The 11680-nt window shown below is 54.6% G+C and overlaps 1 protein-coding gene across 1 annotated transcript in view; it reads left to right on the top strand.

The window, feature by feature from the left end:
- Positions 1-6736, top strand: part of GRHPR (glyoxylate and hydroxypyruvate reductase) — an 11237-nt gene extending 4501 nt beyond the window's left edge. The window contains exons 4-8 of the mRNA XM_050912791.1: positions 303-391; positions 1109-1213; positions 2411-2546; positions 3317-3447; positions 6469-6736. Of these exons, the coding sequence (XP_050768748.1) occupies positions 303-391; positions 1109-1213; positions 2411-2546; positions 3317-3447; positions 6469-6590 (583 nt within the window). The 3' untranslated portion in view covers positions 6591-6736. The remainder of the gene's footprint in view (positions 1-302; positions 392-1108; positions 1214-2410; positions 2547-3316; positions 3448-6468) is intronic.
- Positions 6737-11680: the final 4944 nt, after the last annotated feature.

Here is an 11680-nt window from a genome sequence, read left to right as displayed (position 1 = left end):
TCTGGCCAGAGTTCACTGACTGGCAGTCGTTCCAGGGCTGTGGTTAGCAGTGCCTAAATTAAATCAGTCCCAAGGGTGCTGCTGCGCACCTGAGGCCAAGCAGATTCCTGCAGGAGACCACTGAGGTCACTTGAAGCAGGATCCTCAGAGAGGCTGGCTGTAAGATCATCTGTCTGTGCCAGAGGGGCTGGCCACCCGCAGTAGTGTACTCTCTGGTGTACTTGCCTAAATGCTGGACTGGGCTATGAGCAGGCTCTCCCCTGCTGCTGTCTGACATCTTTCTGTCTCGCTCTCTCTGCTAGTGGTGGCTGGACAACATGGAAGCCCTTATGGATGTGTGGCTATGGTCTGTCTGATAGTACGGTGGGCATCGTAGGTCTGGGGAGAATAGGTAAGTGCAGGTCAGGCGCAAGATTTGTATGTCTCCAGTGAAGGCAGGGTGGTTTTGGAGGTTCAGCCAAGGTGGTGTCCCTGGTGCTCACCTCTTTAAAATCTATGAGAACAACAAGGAGAGCTGTGTAGAGCCTCTGTGAACAGTGCTCTTGACTCATCAGGCCTAAACCTTAAAAGTTTAAAGCATTCAAACGCATCCACTACATCTGAATGCCACAGCAAACTGGACATCGTCCTCTTGGTTTTCAGTTAAACAAATGCCTTGACAAAGTCCAAGATGACGTGCTTGTCATCCATTCAGTTGTGGACTTTGTCAGCAGATGACTATTTCTTTCCTCACTTTCCAGTTTGCTCCCTAGGGTAGCTTCAGGCTTAACATCCCGTGGCTCCCTTTCCACAGTTTCACTCTGGTGGGGAGTTCGTTCCTGCTCGCATGAGGAGCAGCAGAAGACATCCACCCCCCACCCCACCCCATGCCCACCACACTCCAGGCTTGGAAGCTGCCTGGCAGGAGCGATCCCACCACAGCGACCCTTTAGCGAGTGGTGTGCTCTGCTGGCTGCTGCGCTGTCAGCCACACCAAATGCGAGCTTGCCAAAGGATGGACCGCCTGGAGAGGCCTGACGGACCCCTGCGGCCTGGCATTAGTCTCTGTGCGGCATGCCTTGTGCAGGCGCTGGCACAGCAGCTGGACAGTCTTCTCTCTCGCTCCTAGGACAGGCGGTTGCCCGCCGCCTAAAGCCATTTGGGGTCAAGAAGTTTTTGTACACTGGCAGTCACCCGAAACCAGAGTGTGCTGCAGAGTTTGAAGCCGAGTTTGGTAAGAAAGGCGCCAGGAGCAGGGGCAGCGGTCGGTCGTGCAGGGCAGCACGGAGCCCTATGGCTGGGGTGGCTCCGGGGAGGTGTCGCCCTGCGGGGGTGGGCCAGCGGGAGGGAGGGTGCAAGCTGGAGGTTCTGGGCAGCTTCTCCGTGTAGCTGGCATGAATCGCGGTGGGGGCAGCAAAGTAGGGAATGGCGAATCCCAGACAATTCCCATGCAGCGGTGGTGGATGGCGGGGAGGGAAACCTGCCTCCTTTGAGCCGGGCGATTCCAGCCAGAAGGCTGGACACAGCTGGGCTCTAACTGACAGCCCACTGGAATTGTGGACTGTGGCTGTTCCTGCTGCTTTTGCCTTTCATCTTCCCCCTGTGTCCACCTGTTTGTGATTTCCAGTTAGTTTCATTGCCACAAGGAAGTAGAACTTAACGGACGGGGAGGGGAAAGTGGCAGCTGCCCCTGGGAGGAGGGGAAGGGTCTTATGGAGCATCCCCTGTGGGATGGGTACCGAGACGTCCTGCAGGCAGGAGGGGATAGGCTGGGGCTGACCGCAGATCTTCACTGAGAGGAGGTGTTGGTTACTGGAAACAAACATCAGCTTTAACCTCCTGCTTTAAAATGAGTGTCACAGTGCAGCCAAGCCTGGGAACCTCTCTTCGCTGCTGTACGGGACTTTTCTGTGGCCCTGTTAGAGTCCCGAGACTTGCATCAGGTGCTAATTTTTCACTCCGAAGCCGGCACATTTCCAGTTGGTACTTTTTTGCACAAAGTCATTGGCAGAACTTATCCTGCTCCTTGCACTTTCCTCTCACCTCCAGGAGTGAAAGTGGCAAAAGTCGTTATCTGTAGGTACCGCGTAGAGAGATTTAATGCTGGTATAAACCGCTGCTGCCATATTTTGCTGTTTAAACATGAAATACATACCAGAGCCTTCTTTGGGCCACTGAAGCATTGCAAGATTCCCCTTTGGCTTGATTTTAATTCAGAAGTGAAACAAAACACTGCAGTAGTATCTGTAGGAATGTGCATGGTTTCTCTTGGGTGTTTGCTGTTCCTTGTGTCTCCCTGTCTGTGGAGAAGGGTCAGCCAGGTCTCTCCAGAGCAGCACTCGCTTGCTGGTGCACCTTACGGATAAGAGGGTTGCTGAGGTGTATTAGTGAGGTCCCCGAGCAGAGCTGTGACCTGTGTTTCTCCACTCAGTCCCACTCACGAGGCTGGCCGAAGAGTCGGACTTCGTTGTGGTGACGTGTGCTTTGACTCCGGCCACCCAGGGAATGTGCAACAAGGACTTCTTCAGCAAAATGAAGAAGACCTCTGTGTTCATCAACACGAGCAGGTAATCGCAACACAGTCTCCTGCACAGGGGGGGTGACTGTCACCCTGCCAACAGCTGTGGTTGCAGGGGGGATCTGGTAGGCTGTGAGATATGCTTCCCCTGGGAGTCCAGACAGCGTGTACAGCCTTCATGGCTGCAGCCGCTGGGACTGTTTGCCCACTGTGTGGCCTGCTCCCTCCAGCCCAAGCTCTCTTGGGATCAAGCCAAAGGCAGGATAAGTTATTCAGGGGGCTACAGTCTCTGTCTCCTCCCCAGGGCCCCATGTCCCACCCTGGCAGGGTGTACCATTGGATGAGGCTGAGGGATTGCCTAGGAGAGGGCTGCAACTGCCAGAAGCCTTGCTCTTGGGACAGAGGCGGCTGTGACAGGGCTCCTTGGCCGAGTCTGGTGGTAGCCGCCTGTTCCCACTGCCTTCTTGTGGAGCGTGGTAGCAGGGCAGAACCCATGCAGCCCGACACACGGTGTCCGCCCAGCTGCCCGGGACACCTCAGGCTGCCTGTGCCTCCCTCCACGGCTGCCCCGGGGTCGTCCTGTGCTCGGGCACCCGGCTCTTCCTGCTGCTGAGCAGCCTGGAGCAGGAGCAGGAGCAGCTCGTTGCACTGGGAGGTTCAGGTGCATCCAGAGAGGGTCTGACCTCCGCTCAGGCAGCCCTGGAGACCCGGGTGCCACCACCCAGGCTGTCCCATGTGGCCTGTGCCCTGGCCGCGCACCTCTGGGAGCCCATGGGACCCCTCAGCAGCAGCGCGGGCCTCTCCCTCTGTGTTTGCCAGGGGGGCCGTCGTGAACCAGGAGGACCTGTATGAGGCGCTGGCCCACGGACAGATTGCAGCGGCGGGCCTGGACGTCACAACACCGGAGCCGCTGCCCACTGACCACCCCCTGCTCTCCCTCAAGAACTGCGGTAAGTGGCCAGCTGGGCGGCCAAGCCCCTGCTCTGCTCCCGCAGCCTGCACTTTGGGTGCCTCATGTGCCCACGGCTGGGGACCCGCTAGCTGCTGTGACGAGAATTCCCCATCCCTGTTAGCCTGCCAGTGTGAACAAGCAGTGAAACGTGGAAGGACAGGAAGGTCCAGTGTATTTAAGCAGACTGTAGGTAGCCACCGTACAATGTGGGGAGCTGCTAGAGGGGAAGACCTCATCAACATGATGTAAAACAAGCGTGGGAGGTATTTTAATTCTACAGAAAGCGGTTGAGATCAGCTCATTTTTTTAACACCTTCCTGATGGATCTCCATTCAGTGGGCCAAGGCATGGGGTGAAATTGATGGAGGAGTCTGATACCAGCAGGTGCCTGAATGAGAAACTAAATCCCTGCTCGTGCCCTGCCAAGCTTTGGTATTCTGTGAGCTCCTGGGCATATATTCTGCTCGAAAAGGTTCCCATGTGGCTAAGAAGCTGGGTGCTGAGTCTGCCTAGAGGAATCTTGGCCTCGGGAGCGCTGCAGTCGCTGCAGGACTCGCCAGCTAGCCCATCCACTGTGCCCCTGGGCTGCCAGGTGCAGGCTCAGCACGCGTGCTCAGAAGCACAGTTCATTTAAGTGCTGGCCTTGTCGTGACATTCACATTCCCCAGCAGATGTCAGCAAATTAGACAGCCCCGAGCTGAAGAGGACAGCAAGTGCTCACGCTATGGGATGAGCAGAGGTTTCTTTGCAGATGGTCTAGCTGCATCCCCTGGCCAACCCAAGGCAACTTTCACTGGGGAAGTGGAGCCTGGTGAGCTCAGGCAGCCTGTTTTCTGGATAGTAATGGGGATCAGCCAGGTAGGAAGGCGCTGATCCCGGGACTAGTGCATGTCTTCTCCAGAGGAGGCTAGGTCTGATGAGGAAGGCTGGTTAGGAAGGGCCTTGCTCGGCTGCTCTTGTACTTCAGCATCGCCAGGCTGCTGGAGTGGAGGCAGGAGCACCTGCAACCAGGGGCAGTAGCTGATCACTGTTAGTTTCACCGGTGCTTTCCCGAAAGCTTGCTGAGAGCTGCCACATGGGGCAGGGTGATGTTGTACTGCAGGACGTGAGCAGTCTGCAGTGTTTTCCTGGAATCCTCGCCATTGCAGACTGAAGGGGCTGTGCGAAGGGCTGTTTCCCCTGGCCTTGCTGCGGACTAGTGCAGCTCCATCCCCACAGGCACCACAGGCTGGCCAGTGGCCAGGGACGAGTTAGGGACAGCTCTTGGCATGTTCACTGCCTTCCCTTGTGTGGCCTTCAGTGAGTAACTTGGCCTGTCCCCTGTAAAGCGGGGCCAGGAGCTTTGCTCTCCTCTTCCAGACAGGGAGCATGTGGGTCAGGCGGGTTAGTGAGCGGGACTCACTCGGACACAAGCCAGACAGGCTCACTTGTATCCTTTGAGGCAGAAAAGAGACAGAAAAGCAACATGGAGAAGGCACTGCTTTCTAGTTAGAAAGTAAACGTCTGCGATATTGTCTGTGACCCCGTCACTGGTGCAATGTCAGGGTGCCTTTTCCTACCTGAATGCTTGGCTTCACTGGGGTGGCCAGCCCTGCTGAGAGCTGATGTCATGAGCCGGGCCAGAGCAGCTTCCTCTCATGCGGTCGAGTGCCTTGGCTGCTGAAGCTGCACCCGAAGCATGAAATCTGGTGTGTGCATCTTCACTTGCATGCGCAAAGTACTGGAGCAGCTGTGCAGGCAGCAGCAGGATGTCGTCTCTCCAGGAAGGAGGTTTCTGGAGTAGGAAAAGTCTGTTCTGAAAAGAAACCATGGAGACATCCATGAAAATCTGGAACTGCCCATGACTGAGTGTCCATTTCTGAAATACAAGTTCATAGCTATTGCTTTGATTATCTTTTTGCTAAAAAATATTTTTTATTTGTTTGCTTTGGTTCCCATAGTAGACAGTGTGAGAAATTATAAAAGCAGAGACTTTTTGGAAATATTTGCAGGACTTCAGAGATCTTAGAGCTCTGGAACAACACCAGGCAAGACAAAAATAAATACATATGTACTTATTTTCACAGAAATGAGGCTTTGACGATTCTGAAACTATTCCCAGATTTCACCCAAAACTGCCAAATAGTTTCAGCAGCTGGAGGAATGCGGCATAAGTAGAGGAGGAAAAAGTGTTGACATTACTTTCACAGTGAACAAGGAACCCAGGCTGGTTCTCGACTGGAGGAGAAAGGACCTATGTGGCCCCACAGTCCTCCTTGGGAGAGCCTTCTCCCCCCGGGGCAGCAGTGTGTTGGGTGTTCAGGCTTCTGCATTCCCTGAAGATGCTCTCTGTTATAAAACAAACAGAGATTGCAGAGCAGGCTTTTATCCATACCTTGGGCAGGTGTTCTCCACTACTAATGTTGTAATAATTTACCACTAAAGCAGCTTTGGCTCATTCCTTTGCATTGCATAAAAGGAGCCTTTTCCCATAGGCGGATAAAAATGCCTGCCCTGACTGTGCTACAGCGTGCTGGCTCTGTTCGGCAGGGGCCTGTACCCCTCCACACGTGCCAGGGGCCTGTAAACCACAATGTTTCACAACAGTCTCCAGGCTCTTGCCCTGATATGTGTTGCTTCATGCCTGTCGGTGAGCAGAACCTCCTAAAGCTGTGTGACAGTCAGGCAACAGCATGCAAATTTCACTCTGTGTTCATCTGCCGCAGGGATAGTATTTTACATCTACCACTGACTCTGGGTCCGTGCAGGAAGGTGACGCAGAAAGGAGGACCCACTCTTGGCTGACTGTGTTTGGCCTGGAGGACTTAAAAAATAGCTCAGTTAGCCATTTATCAGATGTCTTTTCCAGTCCTCAGTGGCTGATGATTTTGTTTCATGCTCCATGTCTGACGTCAGCTCCTGGTGGAGCAGCGGCTGGTGCAGGACCCAGGTTGCCCCCTCATGGGAAGACCCCTGAAAGAGGCTGTAGGAGGTCAGCGAAGGTAAGAAACGAGCAAGTAACCCTTCCTGTCCCCTGCAGTGATTCTGCCGCACGTCGGGAGTGCCACGTACGCCACGAGGAGCACCATGGCAGTGCTGGCAGCCAACAACCTGCTGGCCGGGCTGCGAGGGGAACCCATGCCCCATGAGCTGCTGCTGTGACAGCGAGAGCCCCGCTCCTGCAGGGCGGCAGGACTTGGCGTTACCTTCCCCTGGAGAAGCCTCGCAGACCAGTCCTGTGCCTCCTTGCCTCTGAAGCAGCGTGCCAGCGGTGCCTGCGGTGAGGGAACTGAACCGTAGCCATTAAAGAGAGGCAGTGAATATGTTGTGCTCATTTTGTTTGAAAACAGGGTGCCCCCAGGCACATGGTGGAGCACGGAGCGCTGCGGGGGGCTGCGGGTCCTGCGGTCGTGTCACCACTGCACTCAGCAGGCGATGGATGGTGTCTGGCCCCTGATTCAGAAAACACTTGCAGTGTTGGGACTGGCGTGTATTTTGCTAGCCAGCATGTGTCGTACCGAAGGGCACTGCTGCTGCAGCGCCTGTCCTCGAAGCCTGGCTGCTGGGGTCACAGCAAGAGGCCAGGCAGTTCCGTACTCGAGCTCCCAGCTCTTAGCCAGGAAGGGAGGAGAGGTAGTTGCTGAGTCGGCACAGGCCCACTGCTGCCAAGGGAGCTGCTGCCAGCCCACTGCCAAGCACACGTTAAAAGGTCTTGTTGAATTGGTGCCAAGGCATGATGTTTCTGTTCTTCAGGTATCTAAAGAAAAGCAAAAAAGGCTTGCATGGCTCCCCTGGCATCTCCAGCTCTGCCTTTTGTATCTGTAACTAATTCTGGGTATGGCTCTGAAGTGGGTTGCAAACTGGAATTCATGCTGGGAGGTTCTGCAACCCGCCACTGGTTCCAGCCTCAACTCCCCTCCCCCGTTCGTTTGTTTCCCAGACATGCAATGACACGTGTTATTGCAAAGGAAAACCTGAGCAGGTGCTAAGCCTGTAGCTGCCAGGAGAGGCCTGGATGAGCACGTTTCAGGGGCTTTGGGGGCTCCATCTCTCCTGCAGTGACTGTCCCACTTCTATAAATGGGGGTTGGAACCCATGTCTCCCTGCCAGTCCTCCCCAGCAAGCTTCTGCTCCAGCTGGTGAAACAATCAGTGAGGGGTGCACCTTGGATTGCTCCTGCGTGCTGCTTACCATGGCCTGTTTGAGGGCAGCATGCCCTGATATTGTTTCCTTAAGGAAAAGAGAAGGATGGCTGCGACGTTGCATTGCAGTGGCAGGAGGAATTTAACATGTTTAAAGCTTGTCAGAAATCCTGCTTTGAATGTGTGCATGTTGAGTGCGATCTGTGAGCACCTTCCTGCTGCAAGGGTATAAAGGGTCAAGAAGGATGTTTTCCAGTTTTGTAGGGGACATGCCCGTAAGCCATCTGCAGCAGGATCGTGCACGGTGAGCGCTCAGCACTGCAGCATCCAGCCATGCTCTTGAGGACGGGAGCAGCTCGTTCCTCACTTTCTTCAGCAGGGGCCTTGGCTATGGGCTTGCAAAGTTTTCATCCCAAGAATAAGGAGTGAGTGAGCCCCTTTCCAGTGTTACCCCGCTTCCTCTGGGAGCTTGCTTGAAAGGGGCAGCTTTTCTCGGAGTCCCTTGCAGCTGTGGCAGTCCTTCAGTCTGCTGCAAGCAAGCCCAGGTCAGGGGTCTGCACTTCCTCAGATGGGAACCAGCCCCTTTGGGGGCCCGGGGGAGTCTTTGCTGGTTGGGAGCCATGGTCGCAGCTTCACTGTCTAGACCAGTAATTTTCCCATCCTCCTGTGCAGCCAGCACTTGGGGAGCGGTTCTGAAAAGGTCACTTGTGGAGTGGGAACGTGGTGAAAAGCAGACCTGGACTCAGGTTCCTTGTGAGCTGTGGCTCTCAATCAGCCATCCTTTGCCAGCCTCGTCACTGTTGTCCCCAGGTTTCAGCATTCAAGGGACAGCCTTGTTTCCAAGGCTGTTGGAGGTGTCGGGAGAAAGAGGAAGTGAGTGAACATTTCCGTTCACTTGACCCCAGGGGAATCCATCCCACAGACACAGAACACAAAGCGTGCCTGGTGCATTCAGACAGGGCAGGTGCTGAAGTTGCTGAGCAGCGACGAGCTCTGCCAGCAGCAGAGCACCTGCACCAGCCACCTGGCTGCTACTGGGTCATCTCCATCCTGTATTTCCTCCAAAGCCAGGACTGGAGCAACTCTGTTGGCCTCACAGGTACAGGAACCCACCATGTGCTCCACAGCACAACATGTAAATGTAACCCAGGAGCTTGTGGCTTTGGAGGAGCCACCTTCAGTCGGGATTAAGCATGATTAGAGATGGTGCCTTGCAGCTTGAAGCAAGGTTGAAAAGTTGTCCTCATCCCAGGGCAAAGCACTGGGATTTCTGCTCAGTGCATGGGGTGGGTGGGCATGGGCACCCTGCTTCCAGCCATGCGGGCTCCAGTGCTATCTCCTGACCAGCGCCCTCACTGATCCCCCCCGCCCCGACCCAGCGCCTGCCAGAGCCTGGTACCCTCTAAGTGTGTTCTTTCAGATAGTCTACACAAGGAGGATTTGGTGCTTAATACAAAATTTACTTCTCTGTAGGCATTTGATGTTACATGGGTTTTTGATTTAGCAGAGTGGTACAGCAATGTACTGAAATTGCAGTACAAGCATAGTACTGCAATTGTGATACACGGTGGGATTGCAGTAGAAACATGATGCCCACCACCGGCCTCTGGATGCTCCACTGTCACCATGCTGGGCATCCCCAGCTGCTGGGAGGGAGCACATGGGCTGGAGCCAGCTCAAGCCTGTTGCTCTCTTCAATGCTCTTTTTGCTGTCGTTCAGTGCTTGCACTCTATGTTGGGCTGAGCCAGGTGAACCTCCCCATGGTGGCCAGGCTCGCGCAGGAGGACACCTGAGCTCCTTTCGTGATGTCCACAGTGAATGGTGGCGCAAGCGGCTGATCCACCCAGCTGAGAGGTGTGTTTGTACAAGGGCTCCTGTCCCTTTGCATCAAGATCAGCTCAGCTGCCTCTGGGGCCATCTGTGCCTGCTGGTCTGCGCCTTCACCTTTGCAGGCATTTGCCAACACACCTTGGCCCTGGCAGCAGGGGTGGCTGGGCCTATGCAAGGGCAGGCACGGGCTCAGCGTGGGCCCCACTTGTGCCCCCGTCCCCAGCACCGATGCGATGCTGCAGCTTGGCAAATGCTCCTGGGCTAAACGCTTGACGGGCCTGCTCCCACCTCAGGGCTGAGGTTTACCCAGTCCTAGTGAATGCCACTCTTCGGCAGCAAGACGGGTGAAGTGCCCCCTGCCCAGCGGCTCAGCCGCTGGACCCCACCCCTGCCTCACCCCTGGCTGTCCCCGCTATGTCGGTCCTGGGGCATCTCCCAGGAGCAGCTGCCCTGACAGCGCAGCATCGGCCTCACCAACCCGCACACCTCTCCGCATCCAGCCCACAGGGACGGACCAGGGACAAGGTCTGAGCACCAGAGGCAGCCCTCTCCTCCCCACCGGCCAGCCTCCTGCTTCTTACAGCGACTGAAGAAGGTGCCAGATGCTGCAGGCAGCCTGAAACCTTCAGCTGGTACAAACTCGGCGCCTGCACCACCTGGTGCCTCCCTGCTGTGGCTCTCCCCGGCCATGCTGCGCACCCAGCCAGCGCCCCCGCACCCGAGGAGGAAAGAGGCTTCCTCGTGTGGCCCAAAGGCTTCTACCACACTTCGGGTCTTGGTGAGAGCCACTCATGCCCGTAGAAATCGCGCTGAAAAAGAGAGGAGAAGTGACACGAAGCCTCGGCTGCTCGACGGACGTGAAACCAGTGCTTTTCTGAAATGACAGTGCAAAGGAAGGAGGAGAGGGGGCTGCAATAAGCAAGAGGAAAGTGTCTCATTCCCAGCTCAGGAGCTTGCTGGCAGTGCTCCCAGCAGCGCTGCCAACAAGCCCTCTCCTCTGAGCTCTGGGTAGAGGCTCTCGGCACCCCTGGGCCAGGAGGAGGAAGAGCCTCGTGCTTTCTCCCGCAGCCTGGCCAGACCCCTCCTGGAAGGCGACCAGTGCCCAACGCAGCTTCACCGCTCTCCTCCCAGCGGGTCAGGCACAAGGCGAGTGATGTGTGCCAGGCAGCTGCGCTGCCAGAGGCAGCCAAGCCTGGAGGCAGCGAGCGCTGTACTGCAGACAGACAGACAGACAGAGAACAGCCTCTGGAGGAAAGCCCAGGACAGTAACCGGCCATAACGTGCCTGAACTGCTCAATTCACCATTCGTTATTGTACAGCACAGGAAGGTTTCTGGCAAGAATAAAAGAAAGTGCACGAGTCTGCACCTCTGAGAGCAGCAGTGCACTGTTTTCTCCAACTCTCATCCTGTATAAAAGCTGAGCAGGGTGCTGCATAATAATCCAAAACATTTCTTAAGAGATGAGAGGGGAGGGCAGCAGCTGGCAGCGGCGTAAGCCTAGTGTAGAGAGGGAGCTGAAACACACAGAGAAAAGCCTGTGCTTGGGAATTAAAGTTCATGTAGTACACTCTGTACTTCTCTTTCTGTCCCATGGCAGGTGTTCTTCACGCTGAATTCTCTGCTTGAATTTCTCTTGATGTTAAATCAACCATACTCTGATAGCAATAATAGCTATTGGAAGATGTTCATTAATTAGTTATTGATGCTGGATAGTTAAAGGAAGACCTTTGCTTCATGCCTCAGTATCATCATATGACATGTTTATCAATACATTTTGATTCACAAGCCTTGCTGATTACTGTATGCCTGCCCATCAGAAGCAGAAAGTGTTTGGGAAGTTTCCAATGAGACCTCTGCTGACCAAGGAAAGGTTTGTAGCTGTGGTGGTAGATATAGAAAGGGAGTGGGTTCCTGAGCATCTCAACTGGCTGGAAAGTTTCCAATTGACATAACAGAAATCAGAAGGATTTACTTTGATGTGAAAACCTTGGCTGTATGACATGGGTGCAAGTCCATCAGGTTAGTTTGCTGGTCTGTATGATTTTTGAGTTTTGACACTAAAGATTCTGGTATTGGTGAAGTTACTGTAATGCTGAAGGATGCTGACTAAATATTCAAGAGGTTATTGTGACCCCTAATGATGTGAGAAATAGTTAAGTGTAAATGCACTGGTATCTGAGCACTTGTATTAGATTCCCTGAGTGTGTTAAGAAATAGACATGAGCTTGTGAATAAGGCTGCCAGAGTGACCAAAGCACATTTCAGGTGTCGCATCTTG

Source organism: Gymnogyps californianus, chromosome Z (genome assembly GCF_018139145.2).
Source record: "Gymnogyps californianus isolate 813 chromosome Z, ASM1813914v2, whole genome shotgun sequence".
NCBI lineage: Eukaryota > Metazoa > Chordata > Aves > Accipitriformes > Cathartidae > Gymnogyps > Gymnogyps californianus.
Note: the sequence above shows the minus strand (reverse complement) of the source record. Positions and strands in the feature narration are given on the sequence as shown.